The 22,012-nt window shown below is 41.8% G+C and overlaps 1 protein-coding gene across 1 annotated transcript in view; it reads right to left on the bottom strand.

The window, feature by feature from the left end:
• Window positions 1-8,368: 8,368 nt before the first annotated feature.
• nck2b (NCK adaptor protein 2b) overlaps window positions 8,369-22,012 on the bottom strand; it is a 36,397-nt gene continuing 22,753 nt past the window's right edge. The window contains exons 3-4 of the mRNA XM_052140496.1: window positions 11,540-12,258; window positions 8,369-9,695 (exon numbers count right to left, since the gene is read on the bottom strand). Of these exons, the coding sequence (XP_051996456.1) occupies window positions 9,501-9,695; window positions 11,540-12,258 (914 nt within the window). The 3' untranslated portion in view covers window positions 8,369-9,500. The remainder of the gene's footprint in view (window positions 9,696-11,539; window positions 12,259-22,012) is intronic.

The raw sequence follows: 22,012 nt of genomic DNA, 5'->3' as shown, positions 1-22,012 counted from the left end.
CTGAAACCAGCCTGGCCTCATGAACATCATTGATCCTGGCAGCATTTCTGAAAATAGAAACTGCATGCTTCATTTCATGTTTCGCCTCAATTTCCAAGTGAAATGTCCAGCGGGGGGCGCCAAAAGCGAGTGAAATGGTGTCGTATTCAGACAAGGTTTTATGGTGAATTTTAGATGGAGCTCAGAGAGTAAAGAAGTTGACTACCACCCCTGGAGTCACGAGTTCGAAACCATGACGTGCTGAGTGACATCCAGGTTTCCTAAACAACCAATTGGCCCGGTTGCTAGGGAGGGTAGAGTTACATGGAGTAACCTCCTCATGGTCGCTATACTGTGGTTCTCACTCTCGGTGGGGTGTACGCTGAGTTGTGCGTGGATGCCGCGGAGAATAGCGTGAAGCCTCCACACGCGCTAGGTCTCCGTGGTAACAAGCCACGTGATAAGATGTGTGGATTGATGGTCTCAGACGAGGGGGCAACTGAGATTCTTCTGAAATCGTCACTATGCAACCCGGATTGAGGCGAGTCACTATGCCACCACGAGTACTTTGGGAACTGGACATGCCAAATTGGGGAGAAAATCCAAAAACAAGAAAGAAAAACAAAAAGCAAACATTTTGAAGCAGCCACGTTATTCCGTGTCGCTTTTCGACTTCAACGCAGTTGATGGAGCGCCTCTAGTGTTAATTTCAACAGGAAATTGCAACAAAAAGTAAAAGTGGCACGTAAAAGTCAGTTTGTAAATATGTAGTTATAGTAATGCCCATTCTGTGACACTAGGTTGCCTGAAACAATACATACCTACAGAAAAGCACTAGGGGAAAACACAGGGCTGTTACACCATATAAATATTGAAAAGTGTGAACAACCTTATCAGTCTTTCAATCTCCTGATGTTATAGTTTGATGCAGTCCACTCTGAAAAACCTTTAAGTCCTACTTGATCCTTCAAAGTGAGCTTAAGGTTAAAATCTCCTTCCATAGCAGCAAGAAAAGTTAACAAAATAACCTCTGTGATGAGAATTTCTAAGGGCTAGTTCACCCCAGAATTGTTGTATAGTCGTATGACTTTCTATGATGGAGATATGATGTCTGTTCGTCCATACAATGATGGCAGCATGTGGTAATCCATAAGAAGCAATCCAATCGATTGTGGGGGAAAACTTTAAGCTCGATTACACTTCTTAGCGCTTGACGCATGCGCAGAACACTTGATGGCACTAGAAAGTGTTATCGAGTTTGAAATCATGATCGCCAAGGAGACTGCTGATGTCAAGATTTCAGGGTTTAACTTAATTTCAGGGTTAACTCATGACGCACTTCCAACACATTGTTGGAACACATTTCACCCAAAATCGATTCTATCTCTTCAGATGACATGGATTAAACCACTGGTGTCGTTTGGATTACCTTTATGCTGCCTTTATGTAATTTTTGGGGTTTGAAAATGTTATCATCATTCACTTGCATTGTATGGACAATCATACATCATATAGCCATTAAAATATCATCTTTTGTGTTCTGCAGAAGAAAGTCAAATGAGTTTAAGACAACATACGGGTGAGTAAGTGATGACAGAATTGTCATCTTTGGGTGCCCTATTCCTTTAGATTTAAACAATATGTTACATGTGTATTCATCTTGGTTTGGGTGAGCAGCACACAGGCCTGACTGTGGATTTAAGGCACAGACAGTTGCACAGTGGCGGGCGGTGTCTTATGGTTATAAATCGACCAAAGCAGCGGGATATATTTTCTGATGCTAGACAGTTCTCATTCCAGCAGCTACTCTTCCTTCTGAAGTTATCTTAACCCTGTGTTTTGCTACGCAGGCACCTGGGGGCCCACGGTGCTATGGCAGGTGGTCTGTCGACTGATATACTGTACAGTTGCAGGAATTTTCTTTCTTAACTTAGCAGCGATTTCCACATAAATTCATCATAGACAAACACATTGCACACAATGTGGGGCTAATGATTTCTCCAGAAGATAACTGGAGACAAGAGGATACATAAATAAATTAGACCAATTTAGAGGTGTCCGTCAGAGCCATTTGTCTTAACCCTCCTATTCTGGACGAGTAGGGCCACTTACTTTGGTGTTCGTGGTCATTTTGGACTGGACATAGTACAGGTGTAATTTCTTATTTTTTCAAAGAAATTATAACTTTTGTCTTCTTCATCCCTGAAGTAAATACAGTAAAATGATGCACTTCATTTGGGGTTTTATATTTTTATATTTATTTACTTTTCTCAAATTCACCATTCATTTGCATATGCAATTCAGCCCATTTATCTTCACTACAGCAAACACAGACACGTCTACCATTTGAAAGATAAAGGTTTTATATTTTTTATATAACCGCAAATACTGTCGATTAAGCTTAACTTGTACTGAACATTTCTTTAATAATAAATCACAGGAGTACTCATGGAGTACTACATTACGATTGGTCAATGGCGTCCTCTAGTGGTCTGATGTCTCAGAGGAACTTCTGCACATCCGGGAATAAAGCTGTATGTCATCCAAGTATTGCTAATCATCTTTGCTGCTTCTCGGATCACTGTGCAATCAATGTTTCATGTCTGTTTATTTGGCCTTTTCTGTATGAAAACTGAATTGAGAAGAGAGTCTGGAGATAGTCTATATTTTGTGGACAATCTCACATGAAATTGAATTGGGAAGTGATGAACATACTTTAAAAGCATTCCTGATATGAGTATAATTTACTATAGTAATTTACACTCAAACACTAATTTGCACAAAAAGCACCAATGACTTGTTTAAGACTTGAAGCTTGATGACTTTTGACTTGACCAGAGACCCGAATGCAAAGAATTGAGACTTGTAAAACAATGACTTGGTCCCACCTCTGCAAATTAGTACATAACTTTACAGTTAAGTATCATAAATAGCAATGTAAATATCATACACTGTGTAAATACACATGATATAAGAAGCATGTCTACAGCATATGCATGTTATTATAGGCCAGGCCTAAAATACAACACTCAGTGTACAGCAAGAGGTCCCTTCACTTTCTACCACTGGATCCTCGACCTGAAAAAGGTTGAAGTCTCTTGTCTAAACGCTCAGCACAGTTGCTGCTCTCCATGTGCATTTAAGTGTTGTGACTTAGTTGAAGATAAGATTACATGTTATGGCACATTTATGCAAAATTAAGGGTTCTCTCTACCCTTAGGGTGAAACTCTAGTAACTCTAGTAACACAAATTTCTTTATAATACTATATATATATATATATGTGTGTGTGTATAATTTATATTTTGGGGGGAAAAAAACAACTCAGATTTACTCTCCAGTTGATTCATTTGCTTTTAGAGCGTTTCCATTATTAAACAAATGTAAATCTCTCTCTGTCAGGCAATGGCAGTGGCACAATGAATCCAGCATGAGTCCCAGGCTTGGCTGAAAGTCTGCAGGACGGCCCCTGGTTAACAAATAGGTCACAAGTGGTTGTCAATCCCTGCTCTAATCCTACATGAATCTACAATGCCAGAATACTTCAGCGCACTCTAGTGACGAGCCCATGTAAACGCAAAGATGTCAATGGAAACAGGCTCAGAACAGCATTCTTGTGTTATTTCTATATAGTATGTATACTGTGCAGGGTATAACCATTATCTGTATGTGTAGCATACTTGGATGACCTACATTTGCCAAAATGTGCTGTATGCAGCAGAGCACTCTGCATGGAATATTGTCTCACACAATGCAGCGTGTCCCAATTAAACGCACAATAGCCCGTGTGAACCAGAAGTAGGCAAGACCGAGAACAGAGTACAGTTGCACCACTGTGAATGTTTCCCTTCTCATTCAAGTTCGGATCACACTGAGAAATTCAGGCAAACATGCAAGGTGGTTATTGAGGGACAGATGTGACCGTGTGTTCCAATAGTACCACAACATTAGAAACATGGTTGCAAATGCTCTTTCAAGAGTTTTGTTAACTTTTAGTTCAAACACAGCCCAGAAATTGATTAAGTCAGCAATCATGAAGTACATCTGGGAGGAGGCAAGGACAGAGGAGAGATCGAGGGAATCTTCCAGAGGGGGTAGGAGTGTGGATCAGGGGCAATTATAGGATTTTGATCTTAGCCCCCAATGACATGATATGGCTATTTCATGTATTTCACCCATTAGCATAGATTGTTCTTTTATTATTATCATTGTGTTCCATCATTCAAGAAATCCAGCTAATGTTACTTCAAAATATTGTAGTTTTCTATAATAATAACCACTTCTGAGAGCGTCAGTCCATGCATCTGATCACGTGACTCGTTGTGCATGACACCGCGGAGACTCACAGCATGTGGAGACTCATGCTACTCTCCACGATCCACACACAACTCACCACACGCCCCATTGAGAGAACCACTAATCACCACCACGAGGAGGTTACCCCATGTGACTCTACCCTCCCTAGCAACCGGGACAATTTAGTTGCTTAGGAGACCTGACTGGAGTCACTCCAGGTGTGATAGTCAGCGTCAATGCTCGCTGATCGACCCAGACTCCATCAATACATTTCTTAATAAATTTGAAAGCAAGATTCATTGTTTATTTAAGCAATAAGGTACAAGAGGCATCAGCTGTGACTATATTCACAAAATGGTACCGCCTCAACTGCTCTATTGCTTTTATGAAATGGTTACCACCCCAGAATAAACATTTTGAATACACAAATGTTTGTTAAAATTATATTTAAATATATATATATATATATATATATATATATATATATATATAAAATGAAGTCATTATATGCCATCCTTCCAGTATAGTGCCTGAACGTAACAGTAAACAGAACATTTTATGCAACAAAAATAACTCCGCTATGGGTGCTGTGCAGTGATACAATGCTCAGTGAACAGGGGATAGCTGTGCTTCATCATAACATGGTTTAAACTGTTAAAATAACATTTAAAACTGGTCAGGTGATTCAATAAAAAAGTTGAAACTTCTGCATAGGATGCACCTGTGAATCCACACCATAGGCATTTTTTTTACTCTATTTAGGAGGGTATCTTCTCCACCCCTAAACATCTGTGACTTTGCAAACAGCACCAAAGTGTCATACAGTATTAAGCAGCACTTGTTTGAAGCGAGACCGCTTTGGTGGCGTTTCCTACCTGTAAAGACTGACTAAAGTGCGAGGCAATGTCATTGGAGTGCGGGCTGTGAAAGATCATATTAGTTTGACCCACTGAATGAATTCACCCCATTTCCTCATTCTCTTTGTGATCGAGCGGGGATCAGCGACAGGTGTCTCTTTTGACTGATTGAAGGAATAGAGGAGTGAGGTTTCTTTAGTTCAGTTATCTTGTATAACAAGGAGAGAAAGGGGCTGGATGAATTAGTGAAATTGTGGGGTCTGGGTAACTCAGCGAGTATTGACTTTGACTACCAAACCGGGAGTGACTCCAGTCAGGTCTCTTAAGCAACCAAATTGTCCCGGTTGCTAGGGAGGGTAGAGTCACATGGGGTAACCTCCTTGTGGTGGTGATTAGTGGTTCTCGCTCTCAGTGGGTCCTGAGTTGCACTTTAATTACTGCAACTTTATAACTGGCTACTACCTCAATAACTGCTATGTGCACAGAACACTCTCATAGTATGTTATGTTTACGTTTTTAGAAACTGTCATCTTTTGCATTACTGTGTACTGGTCGGCGCTGCACTGTCTCTCACTGTGCCTACTGTCCTGTTCATTGTTAGACATTTCTTGTACTGTCCTGTACTTTTTGCACAAGTTTGCACGTGCACTTTATATAGGTATGTTATTTAATGGGGTGAATTCATTCAGTGGGTCAAACTAATATGATCTTTCACAGCCCGCACTCCAATGACATTGCCTCGCACTTTAGTCTCATGTGGTTCTGTGTTTGTCCTATGTTGTTTTCATGTAGCACATGGTCCTGGAGGAACATTGTCTCGTTTCGCTGTGTACTGCACTAACTGTATATGGTTGAACGACAATAAAAACCACTTGACATGAATGGGGCGTGTGGTGAGTTGTGTGTGTATCGTGGAGAGTAGCATGAGCCTCCATATGCTGTGAGTCTCCGCGGTGTCATGCACAACAAGTCACGTGATCAGATGCGTGGATTAACAGCTTCAAAAGCGGAGGCAACTGAGACTTGTCCTCCGCCACCTGGATTGAGGTAACCGCGCCACCATGAGGACATAGTAAGTAGTGGGAATTGGGCATTTCAAATTGGGAAAAATATATTATCACTCAATTTTTAACAACATAATAGCAGATGTCACAAGCACAACAAAGTGTTCTGATGTTACATTTGCCAATAAAAGTTAAAGATTATCTTACCAGATTATTATGACTTTTTAATACACGTTTGATCAAATCAAATATTGAGAGCTGGAGGCTGCTCCATGTTTCAGTGATTGTTAATGCTATGGTAACATGGGTAGACTCCCAAGGTTAATGTAGAGCACCTCTTCCAGATCCCAGAATCTTTTGAGATACCTCATGTAACAAAAGCTCCTACAAAAGAAGTCTTCCAATTATCAAGCCCCATTATTAGGCTTACTGCCAGAAGGGCATTGTACATTAAATCTTGTCAGTTTCTTTCCCATTAAAAGATTGTAGTTTTTATTTATTTTTGACTATTTTAGTCTGTTTATGGTTTTATTTTAGCATTATGTGAATCACCCTAATGCTGATGTTTTAAGGTGAATAAGCACAATAATCAGAAAAATGCACTTTTAGTATTTTTCAGTCTATAAATGGACCATAAACCAGTTTATGACTTGTCCACTTCAGGAGCGATAATTCAGGATTTTTTATTTGTGTGTGTGTTTTGGGGGTGTTCATCCAAATGTGACGAAGACTTGCTGCTTACCACCTTCAACCCAGCTGGTCCCATCAGTGCTGTGCGGTTGAGACGACGCAGGGTGGCTAACCACCCTCTGGGGAATGGCGTCATCAGCTATGTGCACCAGGCCAATGCTGCCCCAGCATTAGATACTTGGATGTTTGAGCACCTCTTGGGTGAGCCCATGAGAAATATGGGGTGCATAGTGACTGGCCAATCCTGAGTGGGACAACAAGATCAGTCACCCTGGATTGAGTCTGTATGCCCAGAATCTGCCGTAGTGCGTGGGCAGGGAGGAGCTGCACACCTTGATCTGTTCATTTGGGAGCATCACTAGGGCTATAGTGATGACAGAGATGGGAGCAAGGGTTATTTATTCGTCACCTTCTCCTCCCCCGACAACACCAGTATGGCTTTTTTTTGTTGATGAACAGCCACACTGTGGGCTTTTGAGAGTCACTCTGTCCTGGAACAAAGGCCAAAGAAACACCCAGAACAGAGCTGACACGACACCTGAGGTCATCATCAAAGCCATTTGACAGAAGAGCTCTGACTCGCCTGACTCCGTCGCTAAGATTATCAGGACAGTCCTGATTCAACTGTGGACTTTACATCAGAAGCACAAGCGCAGACCTCTCTCAGAAGAGCATCAAGCCACCACATTACCAGGTGCTCCAGACGATGATCTCAATGCTGTAGGCATCTTGGACCATAATCTTTAATAAAAAACAGGGATAGATAGACAGACAGACAGACAGACAGACAGACAGATAGAAAAGACAGACAGACAGATAGATGGATCAGACAGACAGACAAACAATGACAGACAGACAGACAGATAGATAGAAAAGACAGACAGACAAACGATGACAGACAGACAGACAGACAGATAGATAGACAGATAGATCAGACAGACAGACGATGATAGACAGACAATGATAGATAAAAAAGACAGACAGACAAACGATGAGACAGACAGACAGACAAATAGATAGACAGACAGACAGATAGATAGATAGACAGACAGACAGACAGATAGATAGATAGACAGATAGTTAGATAGATTCTCCATTCACTGAAATTAAACATGCGTGAGGTGATGGAGACAATGTAGCATACTGTTTGAAACCTTTAGCGTTCCATATTGCAAACTGTTCCACGTGTTATTTTTTAAGTAGTATAGTGTGCAGTGCAGTATGTAGAGTGGTGGTGGTGTAGTGTAGTGGTCTAAAGCACATAACTGGTAATCTGGTAATCAGAAGGATGCTGGTTCGAGCCCCACAGTCACCACCATTGTGTCCTTGAGTAAGGCACTTAACTCCAGGTTGCTCTGGGGGGATTGTCCCTGTAATAAGTGCTCTGTAAGTCGCTTTGGATAAAAGCATCTGCCAAATGCATAAATATATAATATAAATATAAATATATGTACTTTAGTACACTAGCACTCCATTCTGAACAAAGAAATATACAAGAAATATATCATGACACATAGAAACAATAAAATGTCATTATTGGCCATTACAATTGCAAACTGTTTAATTAAACAAAAGTATTTCAAAATGTTTGCACAGCGTTCATGGATGTGCTCACTACATTTTCCTTCTCTGTAGCACTTTTCTCTCCGTTAAATAAACATGGTTTTAAATAATAATGCTCAGTAACATTCAGACATATTGAACTTTGATAAAAGCTCAGAAACTAAATGATGAATGGATTCATTTGTAAATAGACAAAACTTTTCTCTTCGAAATTCTAACGGTGTTTGCTGTAATATGTTTATGCCAACACGTTGATGTCGCTACAAATAGTGAATTGGAATGAGGTTAATATAGTTCTCTCAGGGACACATTATGACTGGCAAAGGCCCCGGGGCCAATTATCTCCAAGGGGCCCCCCCTCCAAATTGTTGTTGAGTGGAGGGTGGGGGGGGTTTGTTTAATTGTTTATGGGTTTTTGCCAAATTGGATAACGCAACCTTAAAACCCAGGGCCCCCCCCGGGCAGTCAAGGGCCCCTGGGCACTGGCCCCATTGGCCTGGTCGGTAACCCATCCCTGAGTTCTCTTATATATCAGATGAGCAGTGCTTGAATGTGAGGATGGCACATTTGGTTAAGCATCTACAAAACATTCATCTTATCAAGACCGTCCTGTTGGCATTTCCCAGTTCATCCACCAGGGTGCGACTCGTACCATTCTGTCTGTCACCAACTCTTTCTTTGGCAACTCCTGTGTACATACAGTTTCCTGTAATTCCTTTGTGTCTGTAGTCTTCTTAAGGACCAGTGCGAGGATTGTGCTGCTGAAATCATTTCTGCAGATATAGGCTAGAAAATGTGCTGTTTGCCAAGGCAATTTAGAAAAGGCAATGCTCATTTTTACAAACCCTTCTTACTGAAGAATGCCAGTGGTAGTAGTAGTATGGAGGCACAGGAAAAGAAAGGATACCTCAGTGAAAAAAAGACACATCTGCAAAGTAGCATTAAATCCTGAAGTAACCCCCATTGGTACTTGGTAAGTCTCTTCTATAAAAACAAAAAAGAACCAGTGGTTGCTGGTGAGAATTGAGTGTTAAGCAGGATTTGTAGATATCACTTGGCTCAATGTGAGGTCTGCTCTGGTCTGGTCCTAAGGCTCATTTTTGTGTGGAAGGTCACTGGAGGGGTTTGACAAGGTAAAGCTTTTCACCATGTTCGCTCGTGAAGATGGGAGCTTTCTTGTAGTGCTCTAACAGTTCATCCATCGTATTGAAACGGCGCTGACCGATACAGTAAACTCCATTGGACAACTGCACCTTGAAGTGCTTGTTCTTTCCAGCTGCTTTAAGAGAAACAGAGAAGTCACTCGGCTAGAGAGAGAAAGAACAGAAAAGGGGAAAAAAGAGAACATTATCTTTTAGTGCACTGCAGCCTACAGAGGGCCCTATCAGACCTAGATCTACAATCACTTTTGTGTCCTGCATTGCTCAAGACCAGAGCTTCTCAACTGGTTTTGCTTTAGGAACCAGACTTGGCATTGGGCATTAAGGGGTGACACAAACGTACCAAAATGGTTTATTGTACCAAAGTAAACGCAGGCTACATTCACACAGCAGCAGAATACGGTTGTCAGACCTGTTTTGAGTGCTTAATATGGTTACGTTCACACACAGGACGGTTATTTACGGGTGTGATAACCACATTCTAGAACCGAACTGACACCCGCAAATTTTCAGGTCTCACAACCGCATTCTCTGCCAACCTGTGCTGTGTGAACGGAACCGTACTGACAACTAGTTGTTAGTTAAGTCATGTAGAGTGACAGCCACGTTGCACTGCACATGAGCTTGTGTGTTTCATGTGGGGTTTCACTAACTCACGGATGAGAAATGAGCTGCGTAGGCAACATTCGGAACTAACAATAAAGGCACGGTGGCCCCTCAGGACACTAGAGTGCTGAAACTTTGCTTGGTCAAAAATAATCTGGATTAATGTTAAACAATCATTAAAAACAATCTAGACACACAGCGCAATGAATGAAACAGATTTTTTTTTTCTCCCTTTTTCTCCCCAGTTTGGAACGCCCAATTCCCAAGGCGTTCCAAGTCCCTGTGGTGGCATAGTGACTCGCCTAATTCCGGGTGGCGGAGGACGAATCTCAGTTGCCTCCGCATATGAGACGGTCAATCTGCTCATCTTATCATCTGACTTGTTGAGTGCGTTACCGCGGAGACGTAGCGCATGTGGTGCTTCACGCTATTCTCTGTGGCATCCACACACAACTCACCACACGCGGCACCGAGAGCGAGAACCACATTATAGTGACCACGAGGAGGTTACCCCACGTGACTCTACCCTCCCTAGCAACCGGGCCAATTTGGTTGCTTAGGAGACCTGGCTGGAGTCACTCAGCATGCCCTGGACTCAAACTCACGACTCCAGGGGTGAAAGTCAGCGTCTTTACTCACTGAGATACCCGGGCCCCTCAACATGCGTTTTTGAGACCTGAAGTTATTTTTAACAAGACACTGTGCATAAAACTGCGCCGGTCCTGCATGAGAAACTGAAGAAACAGCGAGATGCGATGCAGCAGTCAAGGACGTTCATCAAACACGTGTTAACATAGGAAAACACGCAAAAATGCGTTCAATGTGAACGGCCCCTAACTCATGGGTGAAACATGTTCAGAAGTCCTGTATATTTTTTCATATATTACAAACCCGAATCCAAAGTCCTACTTGAAAAACTGTCCCGAATCTGGCGGACCCCTAAAGTGTACCGCTCTAAGAGTGCTGACAACAGCGTATTCGCACATGTATCCTACCGGGATGGGCCCGGTAAATATTACAATGAACTGCATCGGCCCTGGGTCAGGTTTAGTGTAAATGCATGTACACTAAAATAATAGCTTTTTCTTCTCCCGTTTAAAAGTTGATAAGCCTATTTGTTTTTCTATCCTAACTTTGCATGATTATTAGATTAGTATTATCTGTATGTAGTATTGTTTTCCCTGCGGTCCACGACACAACAAGGACAGACCTGGAATGCATTTTTGAGTGGTGACCCACCAGTTGAGAAACACTGCTCAAGACACTTATTACACCGTGCTCACTGTCTTTAGACCAATTATGCGAAATGACACTATGGACATAAAAAGAAATTGCACAGCACTTAAATGACCAATTGCAACTATTCCAGATAAACACAGACTCACAGAGGACTCGCTGTCTCGCACGAGGAAGTCTCCCTCCACCCCCCTCTCGTTCAGAGCGTGCTCAGCCTGGTGCCGTGTCACGTTCCCATGGTACCAGTCCTTTCCCACAAACTTCCCTGTGTGGGAGGGCCTTGTGTGGCTGTTTTTACGGGAGTGGGAGCCTGAGGCAGTCGATGACGGACCGTCGCTGAGTACAACCACATAGTTCTTTGGCACCAGACCCACCTGCCCAAGGCAATTCTTACACCTCCACCATTCTGGGTCATTCTCTGGCTTCTCCAGCACCTCCATCGTCTCGCCCTTCTCAAAGTTCAGCTCCTCCTCTGTGACGGAACTGAAGGGGTAGAGTGTCTGAACAGTCTGAAGGACCCTGGAGCCCTGTCCATTACTGAGGCCCGGCTGTGAGGAGAAGACAGGGAGGTCGACCGAGGTGTCATCGACCTCCTCCTCCAGGACGTAGTTGGAGGGAAACCAGCCCATCTGACCATTATAGCTGCCCCTCCACCAGCCGTCGCTGCATTTCTCCATCACCATCAGCCGGGCGCCCTTCACCAGGCTGAGTTCATCCTCCCGTTCGGCATTGTATGCAAACTTCACCACCGCTGGGGTGTTCAGGTCGTAGATTCGTTCGGCTCCACCTCCATTAGATGAGTACTCATCTGTGCTGGGTGTGGGAGAGGCTTCCCGTCCGCTCGTCTTGCGTTTCGTTTTTCCCAGGCCTGTGAAAGAGAAAGACATCAGACATCAGAAACAGTCATTAGGTAAACATTTCAGTGATCACACAGGAAACCGAACTAAAGCCTCTGAGCTCTGCTAATTAGAAATATACTTGAAATAGCAGGGATATTGAATAGTGCTGTAAATTCATCAATACTAAACATTTCCTGCTTAAAGGAGAGATATGGGATACTATTACGGCAGCCCATCAGATCAAGTATAATTCGAGTCTGATCTCATGAATATCATATTACCGTGGAAACATTTTGCAAAACAAAATGACAGATTTCATAACATACTTCGTGTGTTTCGCTGCAGTTTCCCAGTGAAATGACCAGCGGGGGGCGCCAAATGTGAGTGAAATGGTGTCGTAATCAGGCAAGGTTTTAAAGGTCAATGTTAGAGGTTTTAATGAGTAAAATGTACCTCCCGAACCAAAACCTTAAACCAAAACCTCACCGATAGTGTCCTAAAAGGAAATGTGACATGAAAAGCAAATTTTCTGAAGCAAACACATCATTCCGTGTCGCTTCTATGAAATGTTTTTGTCTCACATGTCAGCTTGGCAAATCAAATCACTTTGTCACACGACCATATACACAAGTCACAGACACAAACACACACACACACACACACACACACACACACACACACACACACACACACACACACACTGTAAGCATGAAGTGTTTTTTAAGTCTGCACTTTTTTGTTGTTGTTTATGTTAAAAGTCCACAGGGCTGAAAGTGCCCATAGTTAAGAGGAACAGCCAAAAACACACAATCAATCAGCGCATTAGCGGTGCTGTTAAGCACACAGACCCATCATGAAATACTCATCATCACAGCTGCAGAACAACAGACTGGAGGTCTTTATGGCATCCCATTACAAAGCATGTAGAAATACCTTTACGACTTAAATGTGTACTGCATAAATACACATTTACATGCAAAGGCATGCACACACACACATAAACACACTCACACATACAATAGTACCCCGTAAGCAGTTTCCCTCATGCAGCAGATGATCCATGGCTTTAATGTGCCCTTTTTATGCACCCGGTTGCACACGTCTCATCTCACCACTTCTTGCCTCACTCAGTAAACAAACACACTCGCAATCCTCCCAATCTCAATACACACCTGCAGAGCATAATAAATGACAATGACTTCCTCTTTATGCTGAAAGAACAGGAGGAGAGAAAAAGAAAGCAGGTGTTCAGGTGTCCGCTCAACTGAGGAAAGAGTGAAGGTGGCCTAGTTTTAGCAGCAAACAGCAGTGTGATATACTGTGTGTGTATACAGTAATTGTGTGTTGTGTAGTGACTAACAGACAGGAATGCCAAGGGTGAGGGTGTCTGAGGGTGAGGTGGAAATGTCTGTTGTGTGTTCCAGTGTTGGGTAAGTTACTCTAAAATGTAATGAATTACTAACTACTAATTACATATTATTCAGTGTAATTCAATTACTAATTACTCTGTCTGTGTAAATGCATTACTTATTACTAACTACTTTCTAAAACCCTTATTGACCTTGACCAGATGAAAAATACAAGGATAGACATCAAACTGTTCTTTTAAATAAATCATATACAATCAAATTAATTATTCATGAACTGGACAAAGAATTTAAGGGGGCGGCGTTAAATGACAAAACATTTATTTAAGATTAAATGTAAAATTTCCATTTTAAATTCACTATTGATTTATATAGAATTGTTTTATAGTCTATACATAATTTAACGCAATTACTTAAAAATGATGAGTAATCCCTTATATTACTTTTTCAAATTAAAAAGTAATTTAATTACAGTAATTAATTACTTAGTAATGCTCTGAGAGTGACTCACTCAAACAGATTTTATTTAAAAATTAATTTTAAAGCTGCAGTGTGTAATTCTTTCAATGTATGAATATCTTCTTGTGTCCCATCTTAATATGGATAGACAATAAAAAAAAAAAACGGGTGATTTTCACAAAAGTGTGAACACTATGAGAACTCAATCAAAACAATGCACTATTTGTTTGTGCATTCTTTCCTGCCAAATATACCGACATTGGCCCAGTCGTGTATGTTTGGGGCAGGACTATGCTTTGCTGAGCAACAGAAGATTGGGAAGTGATCAGGAAATTAATTTGAAAATAGTTTTTGGGTCATTCTATGTCAACTCAATCAATATTTGTTTTGTATTAAAAAAAATTCTAGTGAAAGAAACATTAAATGTCATATTTCAATATTTATTGCGTAAATTATAATCTTCGCCTTTGATTTGGAGACAATCAATAAGAAATCTAGCAACCAAACTTAAAAATAAAATAAAAACTGTTGTTTTTGCAAAGATGCAGAGAGGAAAGTTTATTTTGAACCACAATATAAAAGGATATTAAGATGTCTTTAATACGCTTGGAGTTTTAGCACTCTAACTTTGTAAAAACAACATATAAAAGTGTATTATTTAAGCAATATCACATGAGCAAGAGTGCGATATGGCCCTATATCAGCACTGCTGTGATTCGAGTGTTGTAGGTAATCTCATCAGTGCTGATTTAGGGACATATAGCACGATTGAGAGTGTGATATTGATTATATACAACAGATCAATGAACAAGTACATTTATAAAAATTAGAAAAAACCGAGTATGGTCATGAAAACGTATTTGTACATTATTACGTGACGAATCAGAATCTGCCGTTGCTGGTTCAAAACAAATGATGCGTCCAAACCTCCGTTAGGAAATCAAAAATGTCACTTTAGAAATAGTATCACAGCTTGTGCTGTTTCTAACAAGTTATTGGATAAACAAGGATGTGTGTGTGAGAAAGAGAGAGAGAGAGATGGAGAGAAAGAGAGAGAGAGATGGAGAGAAAGAGAGAGTGTGAGAGAGAGAGAGCGAGATGGAGTGTGAGAGAGAGAGAGTGAGAGAGATGGAGAGAGAGAGAGTGAGAGAGAGAGAGAGATGGAGAGAAAGAGAGAGAGAGTGTGAGAGAGAGTGAGAGAGATGGAGAGAGAGAGAGAGTGAGAGAGAGAGAGAGAGATGGAGAGAAAGAGAGAGAGATGGAGAGAGTGTGAGAGAGAGAGAGAGAGAGCGAGAGAGAGTGTGATCACCTGTTGTCACTCCCAAGCAGAGATGCTGTCAGCTTTCTGAAGATTCTCAGTGGTAAAATAGCGTCCAAGCGGGGGTATTTCTCTCTATGTTACCGGTAGCCAGTGCACAAGAGTCGATTACTATAGAAACCGCAATGTCCTCCGCCATTTTAAACAGCACTGTAAAGGGATTCAATGGAAAGGAGGCGGCGAGAACCGGCGAGGCACTTGACCACACCCCCACTGCCACAAGCTCCCATTGTGTAATTAATCAGTCTGTTGTGTCTCTCAGCTGTGATGAGCCATAATGCTGAAGCTGTTCGTTTAAAGTCATTTTAAGTTATTTCCAAGCATTAGAGATGTAGTAGTAATACAAGCAATCATGAAGAACTGTTGTGTGTAAACGGCTGATGCGGATTCACTTCAGTGCTCATGGAACATCTCTCGTCCAATCAGATTCAAGGACCGGAACTAACTGTTGTATATAATAAAATAATGGCACTTCTGCCTTTTTTTACTCTAAAACAGGCAACAATTGTCTGTTTTACCCCTTGCTACAAAATATTTTATCACTTAGTAAATATTCATTAATGGCATTTAATATTTTGACTTTGATCATCCTTTACGTGCATCTTTCTACAGAAAAAGTATTTACAAAATTAAAAATATCAGCTGGGGAAGTTTCTGAGACTTGTTTGATTTGACATGGGATAAACCTTTTGCAATTGCATTTCATGACACAGACATGCACACTTTGGTGTGCATGCCAGCTTCCATGGCTATTTTCATGGTGAAATCCAGGTTATAAAACCATTGGTAAAACAACTAAAAATGTATATATAATGTTAAAAATGCATTTTTATAGAAAACTCAAAATCAATCCAGAATCAATTTTAGTTTAACAACCTTTGAATGGATAAGGAAATGATATATTCTACCAGATCAATGTCTAATCTCCATTATGGTTTGTTTACCCACTGGTTGACCCTAGTTGACATTTCTCAAAGAATGTGAAGACAGAGAGCTTTTCTTAATTTAGCACTAATAACAGAAACAGGAAGAGAAGAAAGACAAGTGAGAGTGAAGCAGAGTTCTCTTCCCAGGGGACGCCGACACTCGACACTCTCGTGAGAATCCTCAAACATTTTGTCCCTCAGCTTCTGTGATGATGTTTCATTAGAGTAATTATGTTCTCTCTTAGTATACGGTGGCATGAGAAGCTGCTGGCCCATACAACAGAAAAAGAGTATAGAAAGCAGCTATGAGGCTTTAAGGTCAAAGTTTTCCATGGAAACGGTTTCTCAGGACAGCAGGACTCTGTCTAACAGGTGTCATTTTGAGTCACACAAAGCCAGTGTAAAAGCCGTCAGTAGTTTGCCAGATGGCAACCGTATATTCAATATCTTGTTCTCTCTAGTCACGTTATCTGTCAGACTTTTCCAATCAGCTGAATTCAAAGCTAATGGTCAAGTACAGACTCTATAATCTGCTATTTATGACAATATCCAGTTTTGTTTTTGAAATAGGGCACATCAATTCTTACACAGCTCAATTTTAACTTCATTTTCAATCATCTCTGGTTTTCGCATGTCCTGTAACCATCCTTCACTAATGTCAAAGCAGAGTTTAGCAGAAGAGATGGGCCAGTGTAAGGGAATTAAATGGTCTGGTAAATGGTCTGCACTTATATAGCGCCTTTTTAACCTTAACTGTATTCAAAGCGCTTTACACTGTGACTCATTCACTCACTCACACACACATTCATACACACACCAATGATGGCAGAGCTGCTATGCAAGGTGCTAGTCTGCCATTGGGAGCAACTTGGGGTTCAGTGTCTTGCCCAAGGACACTTCGGCATGTGGAGTCATGTGGGCCGAGATTCAAACCACCAACCCTGTGATTAGTGGCCGACCCGCTCTACCAACTGAGCCACAGCCGCCCGAATTAGCGGCCAGTTGATGGTATTGTCACTTACAACATCAGGTCAGTACTGCGTTTTCACTATGTTACGTTTGGTGATCATGTGCATGAATGTTAATGTCTTGCCAAATAATTTATTTTTAATTTATTTTTATCCCCTTTTCTCCCAATTTGGAATGCCCAATTCCCACTAGTTAGTAGGTCTTTGTGGTAGTGCGGTTACTACAAGTCTCAGTTGCCTCCGTTTCTCAATCTGCGCATCTCACCACGTGCCCCATTGAGAGCGAGAACCACTAATCGCGACCACAAGGAGGTTACCCCATGTGACTCTACCCTCCCTAGCAACTGGGACAATTTGGTAGCTTAGGAGACCTGGCTGGAGTCACTCAGTACACCCTGGATTCGAACTTGCGATTCTAGGGGTGGTAATCAGGGTCAATACTTGCTGAGCTACTCACACCCCTTTTTGGGGCATTTTTGAGGCTGACATCATCCATTCCTATTCACAACAGTCCTCCTTTTGTGTTAGACAAAAGAAAGTTATCATGAGGGGGAGGAAAGGATCACAGATAGGCCTGTCGCGATTATTAAATAACCATCTGATCGCGTTTATTTGAGATAACCGCGATCTTTTGAGATAACCGCGATCATTGGGAATTCCAATTTCCAATCACATTTTCCCAAATAAGAGAATTTCAGCAAATATACTGTATAAATGCCATGAACAGTGTGTTTGTGTGTCATTCAGTCCACACTGTGGATGTCAACCAACTCTGGGCCGGAAGAGCGCGTGAAGAGCTTCTCAAGCACTCAGCACGTTTCCACTGGCGCATTGTGAGCGAAGCTGAGCAAGCATTTTACTTCATTCCTATGGAAGCCGAGCGCCACACTCGTTAGGTGGATTGTTGGATTGACAGTGGCGTGGAGCTAGCTGTTACATAGCGTTGCAAGCGGCTTTGAGTGGATTTCTTTCACCTCAGTGATGCACATGCCAAACTCCCGCAAAAATATAACGAACAAGTAGAAACTTTAGTAGGGTGTCATCCGTACGTTTTTAAAACCTTAAATGCCATTTAAAGCCTTATTTTTTATTTGCTTTAAATATTTGAAGTAATTTGAATATGACAATTTATATGACAATTAATCGTGAAAGCCCTAAAACAGAAAATGAATCGTCATGATCGCAATTATTTGTTTGACAATTAATCGTCAGCCAAATTTCATAATCGTGACAGCCCTAAATCACAGATTTTCATTTTTGGAGGAACTGTTCCTTTAAAGGTGATGCTTAAACACTTTCTCCCATTTTAATACTATAATAAGTATAAATGAGCCACTCGTTGGTTGGTTCCCCCAAAATGTGTGAACACTGTGGCACACTAGCATCCTGACCAAACCTGACATTGGCTCAACATTGGCTCAACCATTGGCATGAGTTTGGAGTGCCGGTTTGTCCAACCAATAAAAGCCCAGGGAAGTGTTAAGATCGTCATCTCAGTAATTCATTTTGATGACACTAGTGGCACAAAAATTACACCCCTCACCTTTAACACATCCATCTCTGAACCAGCTGAGAGCTACACTTTTCTAATACGGAGGAAAGAAATTATTTATCCATGTATCGAAAGAAAGAGCTAAAAGAGAGTGTGGCAGGGGGGTGGGGGTGTTATAGAGATAAAGGCTGCTGGAGAAAGGGTAACCTTGTCACAATGGATAGGCAGAAGGGAGGTAACCTTGGCAACAGCCAGTCAGGAGCAGAGATGAAGGCTGAAACTATATGCTTGTGTGAGCACTGACTGAATGACCTCAAACATAAGCCGAGATGAGCTGGATGATGAGGCCAGCAGGTGAAAAACACCAATACTCCATCAGCACATCTGTGTGTGTGCGTGTGCGTACTCATCTATGCACCTCATCTACTGTATGCTCCTCATCAATGTACTCATCTATGCAGCCCATAAACACACCTGAGTCTCACCTTGCTGCATGGACAGCTGATGAGAGTGTTAATCGAATCATGCCAAAAGAACAAAGAGCATGATCCGGACCTACAGCTCTGTCTAGTGAGGATCGATCACCCAATAAACATTGAAAAGGATGTGCTTTTAAAACACAACACCCGAGGCCACGCGTTGAGGCTGCCTCAATGGTCACGACACGCTGTTGCCTTGCTTTGAGTAAAAGACTGGAATCGGAGATCTCTGCCTAATACACAACACATCGATTGCTCTAGAGAACTGCACATACTTTGGTGAATTACCATCAGATTCCATTTTTACTGTCAGTGCAACACAAACACTTTTTGATTTCACTGTAAGATTGACCTGAAAATCTTTTCTGAAGAGACAGATCAGGAAGAAAAAGCTCCTTAAGGTGAAACACAAACCAAACCACCTCTACAGTGCTACAGCTTCATGTGAATCTTTAAACTGAATATACAAGATTTAAGGTACACTCTGTAAAACCCTGGGTGGCATATAATTAAACAGGACAGCCTCAAGCCTCAGCTCCAAAACATTTTAAACCACTAATGTTCTCAGTTTGCCACTGATCCAAATGATCCAAAAACAGACCACGAGTCATCAAAACACCCATCTGTCTTAAACGCACTAGAGACAGTGACAGAGCCTGCAGGGTCTCACGGGGTTAAGAACACAGAGGTTCTCACCCACCATCCTCCCATTTCCTGTGTTTCCTGGACATGTGAGTCCATGCAGAGATTCCCGTGTCAGTATTTCAGTGTATCTTGTAAAATACTTCATAAGGGAAGTAAGGAGGGGGTGAAAGGATGTTATTGAGAGGTCAAGGCCAAAGGGGCTCAGAGCTGGGACCCATTTAGCTTGACAGGGAACGAATGGTACAGTGTCTGTATGTGTGCACTTTCAAAATAGCTGTCAACTGAAAACAAATGTATAACTTGAGTGGACGATGCCCATTGCTCTGCCTGTGTCCGAAAAGGATGATTTTCCGCTAGATCTGCCGCATGTCCGCATCACAGAAGAGCCAAACACAAGATGAAGCGGGCTTGATGTAATCAGGGTTGGAGCATTTCTCTATAAATGAACACTGTTTTCTGAAAACAGTGATATCCTTGTTTCATACCAACTACAATAACGTCAGTGATCGCCGGGAAAGCATGAAGGCACATTCAGCTGGCATCTCACATCACCAGAGAAGTGGTATGTTAAGTAATGTGTTTACGATTTGTAACTAGTAGCACCTAATAAACATGCAATAAATAAATATATACAAAGAGCAAATACACTGTTCAGCCACAACATAAATGCCACCTGCCTAATATCATGTAGGTCCCCCTCATGCCACCAAAACAGCTCTGACCCGTCAAGTCATAGAGTCCACAAGACCTCTGAAGGTGTCCTGTGCTATCTGGCATCAAGACATTAGCAGCAGATCCTTCAAGTCCTGTAAGTTGCGAGGTGGACCTGCCATGGATCGACTTGTTGGTCCAACACATCTCATAGATGTTTAATCGGATTGAGATCTGGGGGATTTGGAGGCCAAGTCAACACCTTGATCTCTTTGTCATGTTCCTCAAACATTCCTGAACCATTTTTGCAGTGTGGCAGGGTGCATTATCCTGCTGAAAGAGGCCACTGCCATCAGGGAATACCAATGCTATGAAGGGGTGTACATGGTCTGCAAAAATCTTTAGGTAGGTGGCACGTGTCAAAGTAACATCCACATGAATGCCAGGACCCAAGGTGTCCCAGCAGAACATTGTCCAGAGCATCACACTGCCTCCGCCGGCCTGCCATCTTCCCATAGTGCATCCTGCTGCCATCTCCTCTCCATGTAAACAACGCACACACACCCGACCGTCCACATGATCTAAAAGAAAATGCGATTCATCAGACCAGGCCACCTTCTTCCGCTGCTCCATGGTCCAGTTTTGACGCTCACGTGCCCATTGTAGGCGCTTTCGGCAGTGGACAGGGGTCAGCATGGGAACATTTACAGTTTTACAGCGATTTGTGCTACAGTAGCTCTTCTGTGGGATCGGACCGGACGGGCTAGCCTTTGATCCTCACGTGTATCAATGAGCCTTGGGCGCCCATGACCCTTGTCCTTCCTTGGACCACTTTTGGTAGGTACTAACCACTGCATACCGGGAACACCCAACAAGACCCAGTCATCTTGGCCCTTGTCAACATCGCTCCGATTCTTACGCTTGCCCATTTTTCCTGCTTCCAACACAAGAAATTCAAGAACTGACTGTTCACTTGCTGCCTAATATATGCCACCCCTTGACAGATCCCATTGAAACGAGATAATAAATGTTATTCACTTCACCTGTCAGTGGTTTTAATGTTGTGGCTGATCAGTGTAGTTTTCCTCAAAATGCATATCCTCATATGAGGACAGTGGGTCAACATTTGGACTAACAAAATTTGAAATAATAACAAGCTATATGTACGTTTTTTTTTTTTTTTTTGGTGAGTGTTGGTTTTTCATGTTTTTGAGATATTACAGACATTACAGCTGATACAAATTATTTGACTTTTTGGTTAAAAAAAAAGATTTCTACTTTGGCAACAAAATCTCAATGCACTGTCAAATAAACATCAATCAGAAATTAACAAATAATTCTGATTGAAAGTAATGTCCAGCATCGTCCAATCACTGTCAACCATGTTAGATTAAATTTATACATTATAAATTGTGAATCTATGTACTGATGATTATTGTCCCATGATCCAAACATCATCTGCAGCCTGAAACTGAACT

Source organism: Xyrauchen texanus, chromosome 13 (genome assembly GCF_025860055.1).
Source record: "Xyrauchen texanus isolate HMW12.3.18 chromosome 13, RBS_HiC_50CHRs, whole genome shotgun sequence".
Classification (NCBI taxonomy): domain Eukaryota; kingdom Metazoa; phylum Chordata; class Actinopteri; order Cypriniformes; family Catostomidae; genus Xyrauchen; species Xyrauchen texanus.
The sequence above is the reverse complement of the archived record's forward strand: the minus strand, read 5'-3'. Positions and strand labels throughout refer to the sequence as shown.